The sequence below is a fragment of the Arvicanthis niloticus genome, chromosome 22 (genome assembly GCF_011762505.2).
Source record: "Arvicanthis niloticus isolate mArvNil1 chromosome 22, mArvNil1.pat.X, whole genome shotgun sequence".
NCBI classification, from domain to species: Eukaryota; Metazoa; Chordata; class Mammalia; order Rodentia; family Muridae; genus Arvicanthis; species Arvicanthis niloticus.
Window position 1 is genome coordinate 48,721,063 of NC_133429.1, and position 24,230 is coordinate 48,745,292.

The following is a 24,230-nucleotide window of genomic DNA, read 5'->3' on the forward strand; positions in this document are numbered from 1 at the left end:
TGAACCAGTCTGTCTGACTAGTGTACCATGTGTGCATGGTCTCCAGTTCAGTTGCACTTAGTAAACTTACTGTGTCATCAGTAAAGGTCAGTCCGCCTTAAGCTGCTCACAGAGCCCACTCCTTTGTCATTTGTAGTTCTTGACAGTTCCTTCCACACAGGAGACAGTCCCCAGTCAGTTCTTGTTAAGAATAGAAATAAAAAGGCTGGAGAGATGACTCGGCAGTTAAGAGCACTGGCTGCTCTTCCAGAGGACCCCAGTTCAATTCCCAGCAACCACATGACAGTTCACAACCGCCTGTAACTCTAGATCCAAGGGCTCTGACACCCTCTTCTGGCCTCCTCGGGCACCAGACATTTGGATGCTGCTGAGGCATACATGCAGACCAAACACTCACACGTAAAACAAGAATGCGAACTGATGGAGCCCCATAATAAACCTGGGGACCCCTCCAAAAGGTTGATGCATAGATTTTGCCCCCTAATATGTCCTAGATAGGGCTGAAGGTAATATGCACCCCTCTTTCTCTTTTCTTCTCTCTTGTTTTTAGTTTTTCTGGTTGTCGGTCTGCACAGGAACCACAAAGCTTCAAGTGTGAGGCAGTTGGTCACGGGAACACTGAGGCCCCAGCAAGCTTAATAAAGGGACATAACATAACTTTTCCTTCGCCATTGTAACCTGTACTTTTGCCTGTGTTCTTCTCTTGGCCTGGCTCCTCCTCTTCCTCATGGTCTTCCCGTGTCCAACTCAGAGCTCCCATCAGCACCAGGACCAAGTCTTTCTGATCCTGGAACGTCAGGTAACCCCCAAAAGGTATCTAAAGGAAAATTACCAAGCTAGGTCATCTTCTCGGATCTCCTGTCTTGCTCGTTGTGCAGGCTGCCGACCACATCCTCTGTCACCTTATTTATACATTTCCTCATCAGACACATCACACAGCAGTTCTGGGCAGCATCTCTCCTGACCTTCCTCTCCTTCCAAGAGTCCTTCATACACACACACACACACACACACACACACACACACACACCACATGCTCACACACACTGCTCTCAGAACTATGTCCCTCTGTATGGAGGCACCCGCTCCCATTTCTTTCTGGAACCTCAGCACCCCCTTTTCCTATCCGTGACAGTGCCAAACACCATGTTCTCGGGCCGGTGGTGGCCAAGTATCTGGGGAAATCTAGGACTGAGTCTACAAAGCCCTGCTCAGGGACCCCAGCTCTGTGCCCTCTACCCTTTCACTTATACTGGGACAGATGGCCGGCAGGTGTCTCTGGCTGAAGGTGACAGGTTCCTACTGCTTCGAAAGACCAACTCAGACTGGTGGCTGGCAAGGCGCCTGGGAGCACCCCCGGGCTCTCGGCCCATCTTTGTTCCAGCTGCATACATGACAGAGGAATCAATCTCCTGCCACAACCCAGCAGATACTACCCACAACAGCTCCCTCTGGACTCCTGGTAAGTAAGCTATAAGCCTTCCCCTCCACTCTCCGGCTTGAGAGTTTTACTTAGCTTCTGCTGACTCCTCTTGCTTTCCTCTGATAAGCCTAGCTCTCACCCACACCAAGGTGGTGTGACAGTGGCGTCCCCAAACTTTAGCTCCAAGCTGTCTCGGACTCATGTCACTTCCCGGAGCCAAGCCCTGCATTCCTTGACAATTCATCCAAGGTCATATCTGTCCTCACCTGCCACTCCTCCATGTCTCTTTTTCCAGGAACAAAGCTGCATCGTGGCTCCCTGGAGGAGCTCTACCTGTCCCGGGAACCCCAGGTTGCTTCTGGGGAGCCTCCTCACCATCTCCACAAAATATGCAAAAGCATCAGCATGGTCAATGTGAAGCCCTTCAAGGAAGAGCCAAGAGAAAGGTCTCTCTCCCAGGACTGCTGGATGACAGAAGCCAGTGCTGCTGTGGTGAGCTACAGACTTTCCTCATAGCGTGGCTCAGAGGTTGATTTGCTGCCTGCACTACAGCAGGGCCCTGTTCTCTGTGAAGTGGTGAGTGAGACAGACCATTGAGACATGGACCCCAAGGAATTAGAATTACCCCAAGAGTCTTATGCTAGGGAGGTACAAGGCTGGGGTCCTGATGCCAGCCAAAAAAGGAACTTGTCTCCCAGGAAGACAGTTCATACTGTTCTGACACCTCGTCAGACCTTTCTTCGCCAGAGACTGAGCTGGTACTGAAGATGGGAGAGGGGAAAACAGACAATGCCCCTCCCTTAAGGAACTGCGAGGGGAGAGGGGGACAGAGTAAATAAGGACATAATGAGAAGAGACTTTGTGCTTTGTGCTTTGAGAAGATTGTGCAGGAACAGGAAGGGTGGCCAAAGGCAAAGTAGGGGGCTGAGGAGGACAGCGGAGTTTCACAGGCCCTGAGGGGCTAGGGTGTCCAGTACAACCGGAGGAACGTCAGCAAACTGCCTTTTTCCTGTTTTAACTCCTTGCCCAGGGCAAGGTTTGTCCTATGTCTTGTCTTCAAGTCAGGACACCAGCAAGTTCCTTCTAAAATTGAGTGCCTTGGTCAGCCCCTCCCCCCCTCTGTTGTCAGCTGTATTTTGAGCCAGGGGTCTTACTCTGTCATAGGCCCAGCTGACCCAGACTCCTTATGTAAATCCAGACTGACCTCAAACTCCAGTAGTTGTCCTGCCTCAGCCTCCCAAGCGCTGGGACTACAGGCAAGCCTGGTGCATGCTCTCTCTCTTTCACGGGTGTATAACAAGTCTTTCTCTCATACTTCCCTAGCTCTAGTGTGGTCCCTCACTTCTCAGTGTCTTCTTTTACTCTCAATGGTGTGAAGAAGGGTCACTCTCTCTTTTCCACCCCCACCACCCCCAGAAAAGCCTGTTCCCCTTTCCTGCAGCTCTGGGGCGGGGTTGCGTGGGGGAGGAGGGAAGTTGGCAACAGGAAGTGAGGAGAAGAGCAAAGACTCTGAGGGGAAGAATTTTTTAAAAAGCAGCTGGGGACTGGGGTTTCTACCCGTGTACCAGGGGCCCCCTGGCCCAGAGCTGACCGTGAGTAAATGGGAGAGAGAGTGGGAGGGACAGGGGCAGAATATCTATCTCCTCCTTCCCTGCTTCTCGGGCAGGCAGGATCCCAGCCCCTCCGGTCACAGCTCCCTGTGTACTGAAATCTGGTGGGCCTTCTCTGATGTCCAGGGTTCCTGTCCTGAAGCCCTTGCATCCCCTCCCATGCCCCACATGAGACTGGGTGGCTGGAGGCAGTTCCCAACAGAATTTTAAAGAGAAAGGCAGTGAGTGCCTCTTCCTTCAGCTCTCAGACCATAGAGACATGGACCCCGAGGAATTAGAATTACCCCAAGAGTCTTATGCTAGGGAGGTAGAAGGCTGGGGTCCTGATGCCAGCCAAAAAAGGAACTTGTTTCCCAGGAAGACAGTTCATACTGTTCTGACACCTCGTCAGATCTTTCTTTGGCAGAGACTGAGCTGGGACAAAGACGAGCAAGGACCATACCTTTACCAGGACTGCTTAATTACAATTACTTTTTTTTTTTTTTTTTTTTTGAGACAGGGTCTCACTGTGTAGCTCTTAGTTCTGGCTCCCCTGAAACTCACTATGAAGACCAGGCTGGCCTTGAACTCACTGAGATCCAGTGGCCTTTGCCTCCCAAGTGCTGAGATTGAAGGTGGGCGCCACCATGCCTGGCTTTATGACTACCTCTTGCCCTCTATTCAAACCTAAATTGCATGTTAGGACCCCCAAAAGCAGAATTGGGGATCGTTGGATCTATTTATGTGACTGATCTGCTTCTCACTGTGGCCACATTTTATGTGTATAGGTGTTTTGCCTGCGTGTATGCTTGTATTACCACATGCATGCAGTGCCCTCCAAAGCCAGAAGAGGGAGTCAGACCTCCTGGAACTGGAGTTACAGCAAATTTTAGCCCTAAAGAGGATGCTGAAAATTCAACCAGCACCCTTGCCACCCCACCCCGCCCCTCCAGAAGGCAGCCAGTGTTCTTAACAAACAGAGCCATCTCTCCAACCCCACAAACATCTTTCTCTGTCCTTTAGCAATGTCTCTTCGATTAATTACTGGGGACAATTAACAGAGCTTAGATTACTAGAGCTGCCAGGACACAGACTTCTTCCGCCCCTAACAATCCCAGTAGCACCTGGACCCACCTGGGGATGGCGCTCCTGTGCCGCCCTCCCCCTCCTGTTTGTCCCAGTGTCCCCTCCATTTTCTTTTCTCCATTTTTCTTCGTGGCTCTCAGAAAGTCAGAAGAAAAAGAAAATTATGAGAAGCGTTGAGAACTGCTGAGGTACCATCCAGACGTTGCTTTGTCTCTCCCTAGACTCAGAAACCTGGCTCCATGGAGCAGACAGAGACTTTAATTAGGGACAGCCGTGCCCTGCAACCTCAGGAATGGCTTGATCCACAGGTAAGAACCCTCCCACTTCTCAGTCACATGCTAAAAAGTTAACTTCTTATGACCTTTCCCCTATTTCTTCTACAACCTAGGCCCTCCAAACCAAAGGTTCCTCTCCCTGTTTCAATTTCCCACCCTCAGGGTTTACCAAGCCTCAGCCAAAGCATCCCATGGCTTGATCTCTCTGAGCCCGGAGCCTTGAGGCCTTGTTCAGCTCTGCCACAGCTCCTGGATGACCCCCACGTGAGTCCTCCCTGTCTTCGAATGGCAAGATCCTTTCTGCATAGCTCCACAACACCTGCTCCTCTGAAACATTTTCTTTCTGGGTGTTTTCGCTTCTCTGGTCTCCCCCCACCCCAAACTTCTGGTAGATTCCTTAGAAACATTGGTGTCTGTGGGTGGCGCAGGGTAGCTTACAGACAGTATCCCATACCCTTCCCAGGAGGAAAGATCAGGCCTGCTCAACATGACCAAGATTGCTCAAGGAGGGCGCAAACTCAGGTGAGAACTCAGAATATGCCAGGGGTCTGGGCTGGTGGATTTCACGGGGTACAGAGCCGTGGTAACAGTGCGGGGAGCTCAGGCACTCCAGGTAAAATTCTAAAATGACCTTTTAACTACCTCTTCTCCTTCCTCTCCTCCCCCACAGGAAGAACTGGGGCCCTGCATGGGTGGTGTTAACTGGTAACAGCCTTGTGTTCTACCGAGAGCGGCCACCGCAGTCTGCACCCTCCCAAGGCTGGGTGAGTACCGGCCAGGGGGAGCTGCAGAGGTTTGGGGTTACTGGTTTTGCGGCTCAGGCCGACTGAGGCGGGGGCGGTGAGGAAGGAAATGGAGAGGAAGGTACAGGAAAGAGGAAGCAGCTCACCTCCCCGAAGAGGGAAGCAGTGAGGAAACAAACTCAACCTCAGTTTCTCTCGTAATTGCCAGGCGCCGGCTGGGAGCCGGCCGGAGAGTAGCGTGGACCTGCGCGGGGCAGCCCTGGCCAGCGGGCGCCAGCTGTCCAGCCGCCGGAACGTCCTGCACGTGAGTGCCTTCCGCGCGTCCCCAAAGACAGGGTGACCCGAGGGCGCTCGTCCCTGCAGCGTTTTTGGCTCTCCTCGATAACGCAAGCCTTTTCCCCGCCCGGCTCCCCGACCCTCCATCCCCAGATCCGAACGGTCCCGGGCCATGAGTTCCTGCTACAGTCGGACGAGGAGACGGAGCTGCGAGCCTGGCACCGCGCGCTGCGGGCGGTCATCGAGCGGCTGGTTAGAAGGGTGCAGACCCCACCCCGGAAGGCACCCGGGAGGCGAGACCCGGGAAGGGGGGACCCCCGGTGGGCAGAGAGAGCGAGGAGGATATCAGACGAAGCGGTTTCCCAGTGGAGCCCCGCCCTTGGCTCGTGCTGGAATGTGGGGCTCTGGCATCGAGGTAGGGGTGCAGATGTTCTCCTGTCCAACCTCCCACCCCGGCCGCCCTGGTCTAGGATCGGGAGAACCCCTTGGAGCTGCGACTGTCGGGCTCCGGACCCGCCGAGCTGGCGGAGCTGAGCGCTGGGGAGGATGACGAATTGGAGTCGGAACCAGTGTCCAAGTCCCTGATGCGGCTTGGCAGCCGCAGAACTTCCAGTACGAATCGGACGGAGCTGGGCGGACTGGGGTGCAGGGAATGGGTCCTCCCTTCCAGCTCATTGTCCTGGGTTTTGCAGGTCGGTGTGCAGAGGGCACTGACCAGAAGAACCGCGTTCGGAACAAGTTAAAGCGGCTAATCGCCAAGAGACCAACCTTGCAAAGCCTTCAGGAGCGGGGCCTGTTCCGAGGTAAGGTGGGCTGGGCCCACTGGGACGCTGCTCTTCGTACCGGCTTTACTGGTGTCTTTATTTTGTGTAGATTTTGGTTTTTGGATTTTATTATTGTTGAAACAGGCTTTACTCAAAAGTTAGGCAATCCTCCTGCCTCAACCTCCTAAATGTTGTAGGGATTACAGGTAAGAGGCACCATGCCTGGCCTGATAAGTCTGTTTTCAGGATCTTTTATATTCCTGATCTTAGCATTAACCAAAACTCTAGTGAGTGAATTCTAATTCAAAATAGAATTTCTAGCACTAGATATATTCCAGTCTGCGTCGGCCCCTGCTTTTCTCATACCCCTTGTTTGCAGGTCAGAGGGAGGGCCTTGCCCCCAGGTAGCACCCAATTCCCTACCTCACTCCCTTCCTCTTCAGACCAGGTTTTTGGCTGCCAGTTGGAGTCGCTGTGCCAACGGGAAGGGGACACCGTGCCCAGCTTTGTCCGGCTTTGTGTTGAGGCTGTGGATAAAAAAGGTTATTTTTCCAAAGACCCCACCCCTGAAATCTCCCCTTTCAAGCCCCAGGCTCCCATCGCCCCCACGTCTGCCTTCCTCCTGACCGCCCCCCTCAGGCCACTCCACACACACTTTAGAGTTAGAGACCTCATCCTTGTCTCCAGGTCTAGATGTGGACGGCATTTACCGGGTGAGCGGGAACCTGGCAGTGGTCCAGAAACTCCGCTTTCTGGTAGACAGAGGTGAGACGGCTTGGGAGGAAGTAAATGGGTCTAAGAACACGCCCCCAACACCACAGAAGCAAGAGTGGTTCCAAGTGAGGGTTGAAACCCCATGCCTAAGCTACTGGTCTTTCATGTACCTTGCAGAACGGGCAGTGACCTCCGATGGGAGATACATGTTCCCAGAACAGCCAGGACAAGGTACTTAACATGGGAAGCCCCCAGTCTATCAAAAAAAAAAACAGCTTTATACCCCATGTCTTGCCCCTACAAAGGCTGTCCCTACCCCTCCTTTGTTGTCCTACTGTGCTCCACTAGTGACCATCACCCCATTCTTGTGACCTGCTTTGAACTGTATTTCCCCAGAATTCCTGGCCTTTGAATCTGGAATTCTGAGCCTTCAACCCGAGGAACCTCTTTTTCCCTTCCAGAAGGCAAATTAGATTTAGACAGTGCCGAATGGGATGATATTCACGTGGTCACCGGAGCCTTGAAGCTTTTTTTCCGGGAGCTGCCGCAGCCTCTGGTGCCCGCGATGTTGCTGCCCCACTTTCGGGATGCCCTCGGTAAGGGTTGAGGGCATCAGATAACACCCCTGACATGGGCGGGCACGCAGTGAAGAATAGAACAGAGGGTCCCTTCTGCCTTTACTGCAGGGGTGGAAAATAACTTATAAGCCAACCTGAGTTGTTCTCGGAGGGTGGATATGTGTGTGAATGTTTGTTGAGAATTGCCGTTGGGCTTTGTGGAAGAGAGGAGGGCTTTGTCTCTGCAGTAAGGTAGGCTTACCATATGTGAGGCTCTTAGCTGAATCTCTTGTACCAGAGAGAGTCAGACAAATGATCCCATCTGTGAACATGGGAAAGAGTGAATTTACCCACCCTGTTCTAGCCCTTTTCCTGACTTCACTCCCTGTCCTTGCCATTGCCCTCTCCAGAACTTTCTGAGCCAGAACAGTGCCTCTCTAAAATACAGAAATTAATAGACTCGTTGCCGAGGCCCAACCGTGACACTCTGCAGTACATCCTGGAGCATCTGTGCAGGTCAGGGAGACTCAGCAACCTTGTTTGTGCTGGTGAGGATGGAGCGGGTGTTCACTGGGGACCCTGATCAGGGAGGGTGGAGACAGGGGACACCGACTTGTGTCCAGGCCTTCGGTAGCTCAGCCCAATGAGGGAAATGAACAGAAGATGAGAGGACGGAGCTGTGGGAGGAGCAAGGGGATGCTCTTTCTTCCCTCGCCTTAGTCTCCCATCGAGCAGGGGTAGCTTTCTTAGCTGAGCTGTCCTTGGGCACTTTTAGATGTGCTCCCCCCCCCCCATACTGTGAACAGAGGACACTAGGGACTGTCCCTGCAGCTGAGAGCCAAGCACTTCAACCCCACTTGTGCCTCCAGACTTTATCCTGAAGATTTCTCCACTGGCCCATCTCTGTTCCCTGTTAGGTCTGTTCTCGATTAGGCCAGCATGTGGAAGGATTCCAGAGTGACCTCTAACCTAATGGGGCCATACTGGTCTGTAGTGGGTAGTTATCGACTCTCTCCCCTTCCCTTGGCTTTGCCCTCAGGGTGATAGCACACTCCGATAAGAACCGAATGACCGCCCACAACCTGGGAATTGTGTTTGGACCAACGCTGTTTCGACCTGAGCAGGAGGCCTCAGACATGGCAGCCCATGTGTTCTACCCTGGGCAGTTGATCCAGCTGATGCTCAACAACTTTGCTAGCCTCTTCACCTGAGTCAGGCTAGCCTCTTCACCTGAGTCGGGCGAGGAAGAGGAAGGCGCTTCCTGCGACTTGTCAGCTAGCCTTTGGAGGGGGCCAGCGGGTTTTCTGTTCTGAAGGTGTCCTGTGAATGTCCTCCCAAAAGACACTCTTCATTTACTGCTGGAGTCTCTCTTGAGCTCCTGGCTGAGAGGGGTTGCTGAAGAGGAAGAGGTAGGAACCCACTTCTGCTCTCCCTGATGTGACACATGATGCTTGCTCTGGGCATTCCTTTATCTCAGCATTCCTTTTATTGTCAGGAAACTGTGTCATTATTAAAGATTTTTTTTTTCCTGGAACATACATAGTCTAAATACAGTCCCCAGCCCAAACCTCCCATCCCTGGGCACCTCATGTAGCCACTTAGGAAACAAGATCTGGTTGGGATTCCTTATCCTTTTAGGCACTAGAGTTGAGGAATTGTGTCTCTCCAGGCAGAGACCCCAGTAAGACACTCATGTTACCCACTGCCATGTTGGGGGTCCCAGAGGGAGGTGGGGTGTTTTTAGAGCTGTCCCCTTGCTCATGGGAAGGAGGAGGACTCAGCCCCTGGGCCTCATCTAGGATAGCCACAAAGTCCAGCTGAGTGTTGTCCAGGTCAAGAGAGTCCAGAGGGTTACACACCTGCCCTTCAGGGGGAGGGTACAAGGCAGGGCCTGCCCCTAACCTGCCCACTTCAGGATGGCCACAGCTAGGGTTAGTGTCCCCCACCTTGAGGGGCCCATAGCAAGGGGGTAGCGGAGGCAGAAGCCGGGGCGGTGCTGCTGGCCTTTGGGAAGGCCTGTTTACTCCCACGGAGAAAGTTTCATGACACGGTGGAGGGGCAGGATAGGAACCTGGTTTGTGATTGGCCGAAGCAGGTGCAAAGCCAGATTCGTATGTGGCTGTAGCTGCTGCTGCTGGGGCCTTGGCAGGGCTCTGACTAACTTGGGAACCCCCCAGGAACTTGGGGCTCTGATATGGGAGTTCCTGGTTGGGGAACCCTCCCCGGTTTCTGCCCTCCCACAAAAATTCCTGCTGCGACTGAACGTAATTACACACGAGCTGAGCTTTGAGCTGTCCTGTGGAATGAGAGGCGGGATTGAAGTTGAGGCCAGGCCTGGGTTCTGAGGAGAGATAATCATGGGGAGGCTGAGGATAGGGACCTGACTGGGGATACTGGGGCGGAGGAAGCTGGGGGTGATGTGAAAACAGAGGCTGTGGGCCTGGGGACCCTTCACTGGGGTGGGCATTGAGGCAGGGTGCCAATCCGGTGGAGTCAGACCCCACGGGGCACCCTTGTTCTGGCTTTACCTGCACTTGTCCATAATGCTCAAGTCGGGGACACTGGCTATAGGCAGCACCTGGCTTAGTGCCAGGGTACGCCCCAGCATGGGAAGGAAACTCACCCCATGTTTCTGGGGTGGGATCAGGATAGGAGACCTGCTGCGGACAGTGGCCAGGGCCGTAGTTGGTTGGTGGGCCAGGCCCAAGAGGCAGAGAACCTGGTCCCCTAGTTCCATAAGGCTCAGCCGCTGTCCCTTCAGGACCCCCATATCCCAGAGTATCCGCGGAGGAAAAGTCCATGTATGGGTTCAGACCATTGCCCATCATGGAAGTTCCAACCTCTGGCTCCTCCTGGAGTCCTCTAGTATCCATAGCAACATTTTCCGTGATGCTGGGGGGCTGGGGCGAATAGACAGAGGTAGGGAGGTGGGGATCGAAGTTCCGTCCCGTTGCCACACTAGGGGGCGTGTGAACACATCCCAAGCTCTTGAACCGTTGGACTCTGGCTGGAGCCGGGTGATCAGCAACCCGGGCTGGGTCACTGGCCCTCCGGGTGACCCCTGCATTGGGGTTGTATCCCGGATACTCGGCTCGGCTTCTCCAAGGAGGTACAGGAAGACCCCCCATCCGATCCAGGCCGTGTGCTGCAGTGGGCGGGGTGCCACTCCCCCTGGCTGAAGCATATCTGGCACGGAGCATGTAGTGCTGAGCAGGTGTGAGGCCAGGTAGTGACGACGCCCCACTCTCTGGTGGGGATCCCGGCGGGAAAGGGGATGCCAGGGAGGACCGGCGGCTGACGGTGTAAGCCGAGCTCATGCTGCTGGCGCTGCTGCTGCGTCGGTCAAGGGAGACTGGGGGGCCCAGGCGGCGAGACACGGGTGCGCCTGCAAAGGAAAAGGAGAAAAGGCAATGGTTGGGAGCCTCTTGATTCTCACCCCGCCTTTCCCACAGGATAGCCTGGGCTTGGAACCTCCACCCTAGCTACTACGCTGTCTGTCTCCTCCTTTCCCTACACTCACTCTGCTTCTGCTCCAGAAGGGATTCTAGGCGGCCATAGTTTGCGCACCGCCTCACAGTCATAGGGAGAACACACCACGGATGTACTAAGCACGCTATTCTACAGCGGCGGGACTAGCAACACCACACCTAGCTATACATCAGTTTTCTGATTGACGGAAGGAAAAATGTCTTCAAGAAAGAGGGTATTTTTCAAACGATAAAATGTTGCCAACGTGGGGCTGGAGGTGGAGAGACGGCTCAGCAGTTAAGAGCACTGCCTGCTCTTCCAGAAGGTCTGAGTTCAATTCCCAGCAACCCCAGGGTCGCTCACAACCATCTATACAGGGAACTGATGCCCTCTTCTGGCACGCGCGTGTATATGCAGCAGAGCACTCACTATAAATTAAACCACGTGGTAACTCAAAGGGCAACCCTGCCATATCAGCCTCAGGGCAGCAACACCTCCCACATCCGGGTCTCACCAGCGTGGGTTAAGCTGGGCAGTTTGAGGCCCCGAGACCCTATTGGCCGGAGCTGATGCAGCTGATCCAGTCTGAGGTTCTCCAAGCGGCGAAGGGTGGAGAGTCCGGTGGCCGCAACACAAGGTCCTTCATCCAAGCTAGACAAGTCCTCAGTGCTGCCCCCTGCGTTGCCCGCCATCTCCACGCCGCTGTCCGTGTTGGCCGCGCTGCCTGCTGGCGAGTGGTCGCTGCTGCAGGAGGACTGTGCTCCGGGGCTCTGCTGTGGCTGAGAGGAGGGCGAGAACAGAGCGGGTGGCACGCGCCCCAACTCCTTCTTGGTGAGTGGCTGAAGCCCAGTGATTGTGAGGGCTGAGGACAGGCATGAGGGAGGGGAACGGTGGAGGGTGGGGGTGAGGGTGGGGGTGGGGGGCACACTAAGGTGCAAGAGGGCAAAAAGTTAGGGTAAACTAGAGTTTACCGCTGGAGTACAGACTCCCAAGGCTCCATGCCTGAGTAGTAGGTCCTACAACTTGAAATTTCTTGCCTGTTTCCTGTTGCTGTTAAGACTTCACAAAGCAGGGGGCTGGAGAGATGGCTCAGTGGTTAAGAGCCCTGACTGCCCTTCCTAGAGGTCCTGAGTTCAAGTCCCAGCAACAACATGGTGGCTCACAACCATCTGTAATGGAATCTGTTGCTTCTTCTGTGTGTCTGAAGACAGCTACAGTGTACTCATATAAATAAATCTTTTTATTTTCCCCTGAGACAGGGTTTCTCTGCGTAGCCCTGGCTGTCCTGGAACTCACTCTGTAGACCAGGCTGGCCTCGAACTCAGAAATCCTCCTGCCTCTGCCTCCGAAGTGCTGGGATTAAAGGCGCGCGCCACCACTGCCCAGCTAGATAAATCCTAAAAAAAGGGGGGGGGGGAGGGGGTGCAGGGGGACTGGAGAGATGGTTCAGTGGGTGAGAGGTCCTGAATTCAATTCCCAGCGGCCACATGACCACATGGTGGCTCACAACCATCCGTAATGGGATCTGACACCCTCTTCTGGTGTGTCTGAAGACGGCTACAGTATACTCACAAACATACATAATAAATAAATAAATAAATAAATAAATCTTACTCTTTAAAAAAATACACAAAACATACATGTCAAAGGCTTGGAACTATATAGCTGAGTGTTATCTGAGAGCAAGTCCATAGTGGTCTGAAGAGTTATATAGTGGCAGAGCATTTGCCGGGTTTGTATCCCCAGAAGCACCTCCTGACGAGTGTTAGACCAATTAAACAGTTGACGATTATAACATCTTTAGATTTGGGGGTCACCCATGGAGCAGTACTGAAACTAGAGGCTGGCAGGCCGGGCTGGCCACAGAAGACTGACGTGTACGGGAGGAGATGCACAGAAAAGGGCTAGAAAGTTGTTCGCAGAGCATGAGGGTGTATAGAGGTAAGCCTTCCTAGGCTGGCTCACCATGGTACCCTCGGGCACAGTCAGTCTGCTCTCTTCCCTGCCGGATCCTCCTTCCCTTTCCCGCTTGGGCTCCACTGTGGAGAGGGACTGTGTCCGTGGCAAGGGCCCATCCCCTCGATGCCGCTTGGTCACGTGGGCATCCGGACCGTGCACTGTCTTGACGTGTTTGCGGAGCGAGCTGGGATCTGTGTAGCGCTTGGTGCAGCCTGGGAGCTTGCAGACATATGGCTTCTGTTGAGTAGAGAGCCAAGGTAGAAGGCCAACAGACCAAAGCAGATGAACCCAAACAGAACGAGGTGGGGGGCGCCGGGGAAGCTCCAAGACAGGTGAGTGAGGGGGACGCCCAGCATCCCAGGAAGTAAGGGAGACCCTCGGGTGGAGGAAATGGTGAGAGGCTTTACAGGAAGTTTAGGAACACAAATAAAAGTGACCCTCAGGGCTGTGAGGTCACCTATATTCAGAAGCTGAAGGAGTCATCAGGGGTCTACTTTAGAATGACTCTTTGGCTAGTTAGACCAGTGTGGAAGCTGGGAACTCTGGTTTCTCATCTCTGTGGAAAGAGTCCTGAGTTAAGGGGCTCTTTATGAGGGATACTTAGGCAGTAGTTTCTGCAGTCCGGAGTGGGTGGGTCTCAGTTTGAGCGCTCACCTCATTGGAGTGGGTCCGATTCTGGTGCTTGGCGCGGTCACTGGCATTGCTGAAGGCCTTGCTGCAACCTTCTTGCTCACACATGTAAGGCTTCTCACCCGTGTGCGACCGAAGGTGCGTCTTCAGGTTCTCAAGGCGCGAATAGGACTTCCGACAGCCTTCAAACTGAGGGATGTGAAGGGGCCAAGCATGTTCTCAGACAGGATATGGAGGTTTAAGGATTTACACCAGAAAATTTAATTAAAAATGGGAGAACATGGGGACCTAGGAGAATCCCAGGATTAGGGCACACGGACAGACAGGAACTAAAGGCAGAGGAAAACGGAAACAGCACCGGGTGAGGGACTTCAGTGAAGTACTGAGCATCCTGGAGCAGGTAGCCCCTGCACAGGGCTTAGATGGTCCAAGAGTGGGGTCATCTGGGGGTCAGGCTTACACGAGTGTCTATCATTGGTGCAGGACCTACCCACTAGGTAATGAAGTAATAAGAGCACTAAGTGATTAAAAACAAAACATTATTATTATTATTATTATTATTATTATTATTATTATTATTACTATTATTGAGACAGGGTCTCACTGTGTAGTTTTGGCTAGCCTTGAACTCACTAGGTAGATCAGGGTAGCTTCAAACTCACAGAGATATGCTTGCCTCTGCCTTCTAAGTGCTGGGATTAAAGATGTGCACCACCACGCCCACACATGTCTTTATTTCTTTTAAAAATCAAAGGGGACTGGGCAGTGGTGGCGCACGCCTTTGATCTCAGTGCTTGGGAGGCAGAGACAGGCGGATCTCCTGAGTTCAAAGCCAGCTTGGTTTACACAGCAAGTTCCAGGACAGCCTGGGCTACATGGAAAGCCAGCAAATAAATAAATAAATAAATAAATAAATAAATAAATAAATAAATAAATAAATACCAAAGGGGGAAAATATGCTTTTTGATCCAAAACTTTATTTTGTTTTGCTGCTTATTTACTTATGAGATCCAGTCTCACTGTGTCACCTACTGTGGCTAGCCTGGACCTCATCATGCAGATCAGGCTGGCCTTAGATTCACAAAGATCTACCTGCCTTTGACTCCTAAATGCTGGGGTTAAGGGTGTGTGCCACCAGGCCTGCCTTGGTTTTTTGTTTGGTTGTTTGGTTGTTTGGTTATTTGTTTTGTTTTTAAAGATTCAATTATTTATTTTATCCGAGTGTTCTATCTGCATATACATCTACATGCCACAAGAGGGCATCACATCACGTAGTCATGTAGTTGCTGGGAATTGAACTCAGAACCTCTGGAAGAGAAGACAATGCTCTTAACCACTGAGCCATCTCTCTAGCACCTTGGTTTTGTTTGTTTGTTTGTTTGTTTGTTTGTTTGTTTTTTTGTTTTTGTTTTTTTTGTTTTGTTTTTGTTGTTGTTTTGTTTTGTTTTGTTTTTTTGAGACCTAGCCTCAAACTCTTGATCTTCCTGCCTCAGCTCCACAAGTGCTAGGGTTACAGGGATGTACCACCATACAAAAAAAAAAAAAAAAAAAAAAAAAAAAAAACATATTTTAAGGCCAGCAAGATGGCTCAGTGAGTAAAGGTGTCTGCAGCCAAGCTTGACAACCTGTGTCTGATTCCACAGGACATACATGGTGTAAGGAGAGAACTACGTCCTGCAAGTTGTCCTCTGACCTCCACATACACAACTCGGAAAGCAAGCCCCACCCCATAAAATGCACTGTAATGTAACATAACACTTTAATGTACATCAGTATGGTCGTCTTTCTATCAATACAGCCTTCAGTGAGATTTTTAACACTTGCTTATGAAGAAGGGGACTTTGAAGGTAAGTCAGCTAGCACCCTACCTTGATTTGGTACCAATATAGGGAGGGATGGGTGCCTTACCGTGCACTTGTGTGGCTTCTCGCCCGTGTGTCTTCGCATGTGCACCACAAGCATGTACTGGGCCTTGAAGGGCCTCAGCTCCCTGGAGCAACCTCCCCAATGGCACACGAACTCCTTTCGCTCCCCGTGGATATGCTCACTGTTGATGTGCTGAGGGGGAAGAGAAAGAGGCTTTCCAAAGTCCCAGACCCTGAACATACCCTTCCAGCCCCGTACCCATCATCCTCAGCTCCTCCTCTTGGGGGAATAGGGGTCAGGAAAGCAGTTTGCCCACACCTCAGGTCTTCTAGCCTACCAGAGCAAAGACACTCTGGGTTTCAGTTTGCAGGACTGAGCATGCAATCTCTGACCTCAGTACCCTTGAACCTCCTGCCCTCAGCTAGACCTCAAAGCTCCATTTAGTCTCTTTCAGGTTCCCACCAACCATCTGTTACCCCCTGGGGCTCACGTGCACCAGCTGTTCCTGGGAATCGAACTCCTGGCTGCAACCATGCCAGCGGCAGTCCGTCTCGTACACAGACTCAGGCTCAGGTTTCTCCTCTCTCTCCAGGTCCTCACGTCCATCCAGAATCCCCAGCAGGTGATCCTAGGGCAAGAGAGACAATCCTTAGGGCCATCTGTGTGGCAAGTTTTGTTTCACTTGGGTCCCAGGGGGAAAGCCCTGCCCTTCCCTTACCTGTGTGCCTGTGGAGTTGGGGCTAGACATGTCCCCTTCCAATTGCTCCTCTGGGCACTTGCCAACCATCATGTCCAGCTCTGACTTCATCTTCCCCAAGGGAAGAGGTGAGGGTATTAAGGGTGGAATAGTCAGAAGGGAAAGCATGCCAGACTTTCCTGCTCTACAGACCCCCCCACCACCCAAATAGCATGATCCTGTGAGTGTGAGGATTCTCTCCACAGCCTGCACTGATGAATGGGATGAACAGAGGGGTGCTTTCTAGGAGAGTCTGAGTTCATGTTCCTAGTACCAAACGCTTTTATATCTGCTGTCTTCCTTCACCTGACCCCCCTGCTAAGTCTTCTACCCACTTCTGAGCTGGAGAAGGCAACGTGGAGGGCCCCACCTGGCAGGTTGCACGTGGTCCCCGGGACTGGGGGTGAAGCATCATTGAACCCCGAGTAGAGTCATGTGGAACACAGGGCTGGACTCCATAGGGAGGTGAAGCTCCCTTTTGGTGACTCATCTGAGGTGGGAATCCTAAAGAAGGGCTAGATAAAGAAGAGACTGTTAGTTGACAGACTCAGTCACCAGGAGTCCTGGCTCTGTCCTGCAGGTTTCTGGAAGGCTTGGTTGAAGAAGCACCCCCACACACACACACACACAGGAGGGAGGTCCTGAAGAAGGTGCCAATGCTTTGGGAGAGGGGAAGGACTAGAGTGGGGCCGGAGGTTTGAAGGGTCTGAGTCTTCTAATGGGTTTCAGTACATATCTTAGGGGCCTCTTAGTTTGAGGCTGCCAGCACCTCATGGTGCCAATGGAGAGATGGCCGTAGGAACCGCCTGGAGATGAACACCGAGAGTTGATGAAAGCCACAAGGGAGCTGGGTGAAGTACGGATTACGGTTTGCAGGTCGAGGCTGGCATCAGAGAGAGGCGAGATGGAGAGAGCCCGCTTCTTTGTCAATTTGACTGAACTCCGAGGAGGAGGGGGAGGAGGAGGAAAGAGTGACCCTAGTGCAGGAGACAGGAGTGAAGATACAGTAAAGGGGGCTGGAGAGAGCTCTGTGGTTAAGAGCACTTGCCGTTCTCCCAAAGGATCTGAGTATGATCTCTAAGCACCCACATCAGGTGGTTCACAACCACCTATAACTCCAGGGATGGTCCCACACCCTGGGCCTCAGGGAGGGCACCAGGACACAGACATATACATTGTTAAAAAATAAAATTAAAATGAGGGGAAAAGAGATAATGTATAGGTACATATATCCCTGCATTTGGTGGGTGGGACCTCACTTAAAAAAACACACACTGCCTTTGCCTTGCTCTGCCTAGAACCTCTTGATTGTTCTCCGATGGCTTTCTTCTCTGGATGATTCTTCCCTTGACTTTGGCCCTTGCTTCCCCACCTTCTCCTGCAGAGCAAGTCCCGGAGGGGCAGGGGGAGGGGCATTGCATGACAGCTCACCTTCAGTGCAGCTGCTGGTCTCTCTGGCAGACCCGTAACTCTGGGACCCTGACATAAAGTTGGCTTGGTGGCAAAAGGGCAGACCAGAAAGTCCTAGGAAAGAGAGGCAGCTGGAGCCAGACATCTGAATGGGGGATACAGAGCTCACCTTGAGACCCTACATAAGATATGATTCTAGACCCCAAACATACATGGCATGGGGGTCTCAAAAGCCTCCTGTAGATAGAAAACTAGCATTCGGTAGGGATGGGGTTCGAGGGATCCTGGAGCTAGGGGAGACACCTGCCAAGTCCTCAAGGCCCAGGGACTGGTAAATGTATTTACCTTCTGCTCCCATGCTGGGGACCCCTTGGCTGGGGAGGGGTCGGAGACAGCATGGCTCACCATAGCTACTGACTTGTGGCGGAGTCATTGGGTTGAACATGGTGTTTCAGTGAAGGATGAGGGGCCCTGAGGAAAGGAATGTAGATCTGCCAGTTATAAAGATGGAGAGAAACAGAGAAGATAAATGACAATTTTAGCCACAGATCCCCGGCCAGCATGTCCCTTGTGCCTCTAACCCCCATCTCAGAGACTGGGCATGGAAGTCAATAACGTCTTTCAGCTGCTTTAAGAAGAAACATCCCAGGGCTGGAGAGGTGGCTCGGCAGTTAGGAGCTCTGACTGCTCTTCCAGAGGTCCTGAGTTCATTCCCAGCAACCACATGGTGGCTCACAACCATCAGTAATGGGATCTGATGCCCTCTTCTAATGTGCTGCAACTCATATACATGAAATAAATAAAGAAGGAGGAGAAGGAGGAGGAGGAGAAGAAGGAGAAGGAGGAGGAGGAGAAGGAGAAAAAGAAGAAGAAGAAAGAGGAGGAGGAGGAGGAGAAGGAGAAAAAGAAGAAGAAGAAAGAGGAGGAGGAGGAGAAGGAGAAAAAGAAGAAGAAAGAGGAGGAGGAGGAGGAGGAGGAGGAGGAGGAGGAGGAGGAGAAGGAGGAGGAGGAGGAGGAGGAAAAGAATCCCAAAGAGTGAAAATAGTGGGCAGAAGCAGCGGATCAGTCTTGGGGGGTCTTTTGGGGGAAATTGGGTAGGAGCACACGGGAATGTCGGAGACTAATTGATCTAACGCAAATCCTAGGTGATTTTAATGCCAGGATCTCTCTCTACTTGCTTTTCTTTTTCCTTTTCCCTCTACCGTTTCTTGTTCTGGCCATGGGCCAGCTTTGAGGTGTGTGATGGTGGAACACACGGAAGGTCTGACTTCATGCCCAGGGCTGCCGGCTCATGCCCAAGAGCACATATGCAATCTCTCCAGTGTCCAGTAGAGGGAGACCTCGCTTCAGTCCAGATTGACTGGTGGGGCCAGAAGAGAACACAAATGATCTGTCCTCTCAGACAGAGGAACTGTGTGTGGGAGGGAGTAAGGCTTCAGAGCAGAGCGTCTCCCAGTCTGTTGAGTAAAAAGGATGGAGCTAGAGTCATTCTGAGGAGGTCTGAATCTGGGTCTACCCATCCCTTTTGGTTTGAGGGGGGAATTGGCAAGGGACGGTTAGGAAAGGCTTAATGAGAATGAGAAAACGAAGTCCTCTATTAGAAAGGCGTTAGAGAGAGAGGAGCTGGTGCGAGGTCCACTTTTCCTCCTCAACAAGTTTGCACTCCACTCCAGGTTTTTCGGTCTTCCGGGAGCGGAGGGTGGGGTGGGGCGGGGTGGGGTGGAGAACCACCGGGAGCGGGCCGGCCGGCGCGGTGGGTGATCCCGGGATGCTGGGATTTAGGGTGAGGGCGGGGTAAAATGGGGAACGGAACCCAGACCCATGACCCAGCCTAAGTGGTGTAGCCTGGGCTACCTTTGCTAACTCCTCCTTTTCCAGCCTGAGACGTGGATCCCGCATCCAAGACCTCCCAGCTCGACACTGGCACTAATGTTGGGGGTGGGGGGGGCACAGCTGGCTGGCAGCTGGATGAGGGGGCACGTCTCCCGCCACTCTCCCCTGTGACTCATTCAAGGGAAGAGGAGGACTCGCAAAGGACCCCCAGACACTAGATGTTCCCTCAAAGTTGTCACTCTTATCTCCCTGTCCCATTGCCCGACCGCTCCAAGAGACAGGATGAAAACGGGGCGACAGTCCCCCTTCGCCCACGCGAACCGCCGCCCACACTGACGCCTCCCCCTTCATAGTACTAGAGACGTCGCTAGCTTTTCCAGTTTCAGTAAAGGTTTTCTGGGCGGGATGGGAGCCTGAGAATTAGCCTGCCATAGACCCGAATCATCTTCGGTGTCTATTTTCTAGAGTCCTCTACGTACCCCTTCTCCCCAACTCCCTGGAGTCGGCCCCACCCCCTTCTCCCGGTCCCGCCTTCCCCGCCCCCGTGCCTTCTCGGCCCACCCAAGTCGCCGCCGCAGGCTCTGGCTGCAGACGGCTCAGCTTCCCCGCCCGCCTGGGGAGCCCAGAAAGGGGGGGGGGGCGGTGAAGGGTGGAACATTCTTCCCTCTCTCAGCGCATCCTGAAAGCAGGCAGTGGCGTGGGGGGGGGCAGTATTGGAAAGTGGGGTTCCTATAGTGGAGCCAGAAAGAAGAAACCAGAAACTAAGAGAAAGAAGCGCCTATGTAAATAATGTGTACGCAGAGAGGACACCTTGGTTTCCTGGGTATCTCTGCCGGCTTCCTAAGGGTTAACCCCTATGGACCCCCGGGAACCCCCTAGTGACGTCAAGAGCGAGTCGGAGACGTCTGTCCGGCGGGGATGCCCAGGGAGATAATGGAGGGGGGGGTCCTTCTGAACCCCGCCCCCCTAGGGAAAATCACCCGTGTTCACGAACTTTTCTCTCCCCCGCAAAAAAAACCCACAAAAAACAAAAAAACCTGCCCATCTTTCTCCTCATACTGGAAGGAAAGACCTAAACCATAAAGTTCCTGCTTCTCCAGATGCCCCAAACCCTCAGTCTCTACGGAGTTTCCTTTCCTTGATGCTGTTCCCAAAGCTAACTGTCCTGGGTTGATTGTTTCAGGGTCATGGGGCCTGAAAGAGGATTCAGAGCGGGGAGCAAGGGCAGGCAGGGTGGTCTGAGCCAGAGGAGGGGCCTCGGTCCCCAGCTCCCGCTTGGGCGGGGGGCCAACCGGGATACACAAGCTGGCAGTGGCCAGTGGTCCCGCTCTGCCCCAGTAGGGGTCTCCTGGCGCCTGGCTTCAGCTGCCCCGGTGGTCCTGAGGTCAGAGGGTCAACACAAGGTCTCCCCAGCTCTTGCTCTTCCTCGGGGCCCTGCCCACAGTCCTTGGGACTCAGAAATCCAGAATTCCTAGGGAGCTTTCTACGGCCTACACTGCATGTTAGGAAACCCACCCAGCCTCCTTCCGAGTCCAAACCCCACTCCTTTGCCCCCAAACCGCATGTGCACATCTGTCACAGACATAGGTCCAATCCTGGCCCGGCCCTCAGAGATTTTGTAGCCTGGCTCACACCTACTCCCACCCCACTGAGCGCTCCCTTCTTTTGCGGTGGGTCCCGTCTTAGAAACACTGACGTCTTCCAACGGCGCTCAGAGACGCACCTGGAGTTCCCTCTACCACGCAGACCTCCAGCTGGCCGTCCCAACTGCCTCTTCATCCCACCCTCAAGAAAGGGAGAGATTTCTAATATGTGGGAGAGCCGCGGACAAAGAGACCTGGGACAGATACACACTGTCAGAAAGAAGGAGATGCAGAGAAAAGGAGGCACAAATTAAAGCAAAACAAGAAAACACCCAAACCTCCTAATAGCTCGCCCCAAACTCTCCCACCCCATATTGCCTCTGCGCCCCAGGTCTCCTTCTGGGATAGGGTGAGTCCCTAGGCGTCAGAGCATCTCCTCAGTCCCCTCCCCCATCACTCCCAGGTGGTCTCCCGCCTGCCCCCTCTCACCTCCGTCGGGGCGCAGGGCTCGGGATGCGTGGTCCAGGGCTGGAAACTGGGCTGGGGGGGGGGTAGGTGTGTGGCGGAGAGGGGGGTCACGGGGCCACTGCAGCGCAGCTTCAGTGCCACCCCACCCCCCCAACCTGGCCCCCAGCCCTCCCGCCGGCCCAGCCCGCCGGGCCGCGAGCCGGGACCACCCGCGAGAAGCGCAAACTTTTTTTTCCCCTTTGCAAAAACTTTTTCTAGTTCTTGCCACCCGCACACTGCCGCTCTTCCCGCTCACTTCCCTCTTATAACCTTCCTTCGGGCTGTTCTAGAAGATGAGCTGGGGTGGATAGAAGCTAGAGAGGGGGTGCCGAGCTTATGGCACCCCCAGGACCCCCAGGATCCTCCCCCTCCCTTGAGGGACCCTATACTGCCTACTACCCCCCCCCCCGCCCGAACACGCTGCTCTTGGTGGACAGTAAATCCCGGCGCGGATCCCTGGATCGGCTGTCCACGAAGAGGATCTGAACCAGAGCCAGGAAAACATTGAGGAAAATATTGCGCGGCGGGAGAGGGAGGGGCGGTGGGGAAGCTCACCCAGAAAGTTAACTTTGAAGGTCCGGCCGTCGGCTTTCATTGGTCGTAACTGAGCATTCTCCATGTCGTGGTCTGTAGGCCAGCCTCACTCTTTGGATGGAACGTGGAGGATCTGGAGAGTTGGGATTTGGGCGAAAGAAGTTGGGTTGGCTGTGGTTGGGGACGGGTGCGACCTATGGAACGTGAAAGAGCACGTGCTGCAGTTCTAAGTGCAGGATGTGCGCTCGCAGATCACTGAAGTGTCCTCTGTCTAGAGAGTACCTCTGTGGAGAAACTCCGTTCTCCATCTCCAAATTCTGGACACAGTTGCCACCTCCACACATCTCTCTTTAAGGCTTTTCGCGCCCTCTGCTGGCCGTCTTAGCACATGGCACGCCTCGGTGTCGAAATGATTGCACTGACGAACTTAAGGAAATCTGACAGGTTCCTGTCCCCAAAGCCCAGTTAGATGCCCAGGGAGCTGCGTGAGCTCAAAGCAACAGAATGGCACACGAGGGGAGATTGCGAGTCCCTTAAGGTAGTGCCTGATAGGGGAGTACCCTGTTTCTTTGAATCTGTGTTACCATGGTGACTGGACACAGGAGAGAGGGCCGCTATTTCAGTTTCCCACCTGAGAAAGAAGCAAAGCGTTGCGGGGGAGGGGGGAACGGGGGATGGAGAGTCTTCCCTCAAACAGATCTCAGATCTCTCATGCCCTACCGCTGTTTTAAACCACCTTCTTGGGTCTGCAAGGTAAGTGTGCTTTTTAAAAATTAAGATGAAGAGAGGGACACGTATGAGACCTCACAAGTGCGAGTAGTCAGGGTGGGGACAGATGAGGAACAAGCCTGCCACTCTATATGACTGACAAGTTACATCCATGAAACTTACAAGGGACCCACAGCCAGGCCAGACCAGTAACCACAGAAAGAGCTCTCTACACGCGTCATGTGACTCACCTTGCTAGACAATTTTGGAGCCTTTTGGTTTCAAGAGCCCTCTATGGCCTTCTAAATTCTGCAGAAAGGGAAATACTTTTGCGTTTCGGAGACAGACTGTTACTCCAGTAACCCAGGCTGAGCCAGAATTCACTAAGGAGCCCAGGCTGACCTCAGACTCAGCCATCTGAGCGTCAGCCTCCCAGTGGTACCGTGACAAGCACAAACCGCACACCTGCTTTCTCCTGTATTTACTTGAAAAATTGTTTTATTGCCAGGTTGTGGTGGCACATACCTTTAACTCCAGCACTCAGGAGGCAGAGGCAGACAGATCTCTGAGTCCATCTGGTCTATAGAGTGAGTTCCAGGACAGCCAGGGATACACAGAGAAACCCTGTTTTGAAATATATATGCAATTTTTATAAAAATTAGAGGGATAGGTGGTCTTAATCAATGAGCCATTTCTCCAGCCCCTAATTGGATGGTTGATTGATGATTGATTTTGAGACAGAGTTTCTCCATGTAAGCCCTGGTTGAGCCAGAACTCTCTATGTAGACCAGCCTGGCCTTGAACTTTCAAAGATTCCCTTGCCTGTTTTCCCAGTGCTATCTAAATACCTTATTTCAAGTTTTTATTTATTTTTTTCATCTTGTTTATTTATTTTGTGTGCCTGTGGCAGAGGGTGCACTTCAGGGCCGTCTTAGGCATTGTTCTATTGCTGCGACCATGACAATTCTTATAAGAGAAGGCATTTGGGGGGAAGGGGGCAGCTTACAGTTTCCGAAGCTTAGTCCATTATCATCACGGCAAGGAACATGATGGCAAGCATGGTGCCAGAGAAGTAGCTGACAGCTGCATCCCGATCCTGAGAGACAGACCCTGGGCTCAGAGTGGCAAAGATCACCCCCCAGTGACACGCCTCCTCCGACAAGGCACCACCTCCTGATTCTTTTAATAATCCTTTCAAATAGTGCCAGTTTTTGGTGACTAAGTATTCAAGTATATGAGGGCCGTTCTTATTCAAACCACCACAAGTGCCCTAGTATGTGGAGGCCAGGGGACATTTGTAGGACTCAGTTCTCTTAGGTGACTGTCTCAGTTACTGTCTGTTGCTGTGATTAATACAGCATGGCCAAGGCAGCTTATAACAGAAGTGTTCGTTAAGGGCTTACAGCTCCAGAGACAGAGTCCATGACCATCATGGTGGGAACATGGCAACAGGGCAGGCACACATGACACTGCCCCAGTAGTTGGGAGCTTATATCCCCGAGACACAGCCAGGAAGCAGAGAGAAAGGTAGCGTGAACTGGGAAGAGAGGACATGTGCTTTTGAAACCT

The 24,230-nt window shown here is 53.0% G+C and overlaps 2 protein-coding genes across 10 annotated transcripts; one reads left to right on the forward strand and one right to left on the reverse strand.

Annotated features, from left to right (window-relative positions):
• The first annotated feature begins 943 nt into the window (after window positions 1-943).
• On the forward strand, window positions 944-8,961 carry Arhgap9 (Rho GTPase activating protein 9). 5 transcript variants are annotated; one of them, XM_076920464.1, is made up of 16 exons: window positions 944-1,462; window positions 1,719-1,915; window positions 4,320-4,406; window positions 4,536-4,637; window positions 4,837-4,895; window positions 5,044-5,137; window positions 5,325-5,420; window positions 5,546-5,653; window positions 5,863-6,004; window positions 6,085-6,195; window positions 6,600-6,698; window positions 6,844-6,921; window positions 7,048-7,101; window positions 7,332-7,466; window positions 7,838-7,975; window positions 8,467-8,607. In XM_076920464.1, the coding sequence occupies exons 1-16, from the start codon at window positions 1,147-1,149 to the stop codon at window positions 8,469-8,471; spliced, it is 1,821 nt and encodes a 606-aa protein (XP_076776579.1). In that variant the 5' UTR covers window positions 944-1,146; the 3' UTR covers window positions 8,472-8,607. The 5 variants fall into 5 exon arrangements, with proteins under 5 accessions (XP_076776579.1, XP_076776577.1, XP_076776578.1 ...); XM_076920462.1 differs by having other exon boundaries at window positions 946-1,462; window positions 7,838-7,943; window positions 8,467-8,961; XM_076920463.1 differs by having other exon boundaries at window positions 948-1,462; window positions 5,546-5,644; window positions 7,838-7,943; window positions 8,467-8,961.
• Window positions 8,914-22,321, reverse strand: Gli1 (GLI family zinc finger 1). 5 transcript variants are annotated; one of them, XM_076920460.1, is made up of 16 exons: window positions 22,236-22,321; window positions 21,975-22,147; window positions 21,402-21,452; window positions 21,053-21,166; window positions 18,699-18,953; window positions 17,842-17,967; window positions 17,518-17,610; window positions 16,856-17,063; window positions 16,457-16,601; window positions 16,069-16,158; window positions 15,841-15,978; window positions 15,393-15,542; window positions 13,509-13,673; window positions 12,861-13,091; window positions 11,410-11,674; window positions 8,914-10,812 (listed from the first exon to the last, which is right to left on the reverse strand). In XM_076920460.1, the coding sequence occupies exons 6-16, from the start codon at window positions 17,939-17,941 to the stop codon at window positions 9,062-9,064; spliced, it is 3,336 nt and encodes a 1,111-aa protein (XP_076776575.1). In that variant the 5' UTR covers window positions 17,942-17,967; window positions 18,699-18,953; window positions 21,053-21,166; window positions 21,402-21,452; window positions 21,975-22,147; window positions 22,236-22,321; the 3' UTR covers window positions 8,914-9,061. The 5 variants fall into 5 exon arrangements, with proteins under 5 accessions (XP_076776575.1, XP_076776574.1, XP_076776576.1 ...); XM_076920459.1 differs by having other exon boundaries at window positions 18,675-18,953; XM_076920461.1 differs by lacking the exon at window positions 18,699-18,953.
• Between the last annotated feature and the right edge of the window lie 1,909 nt (window positions 22,322-24,230).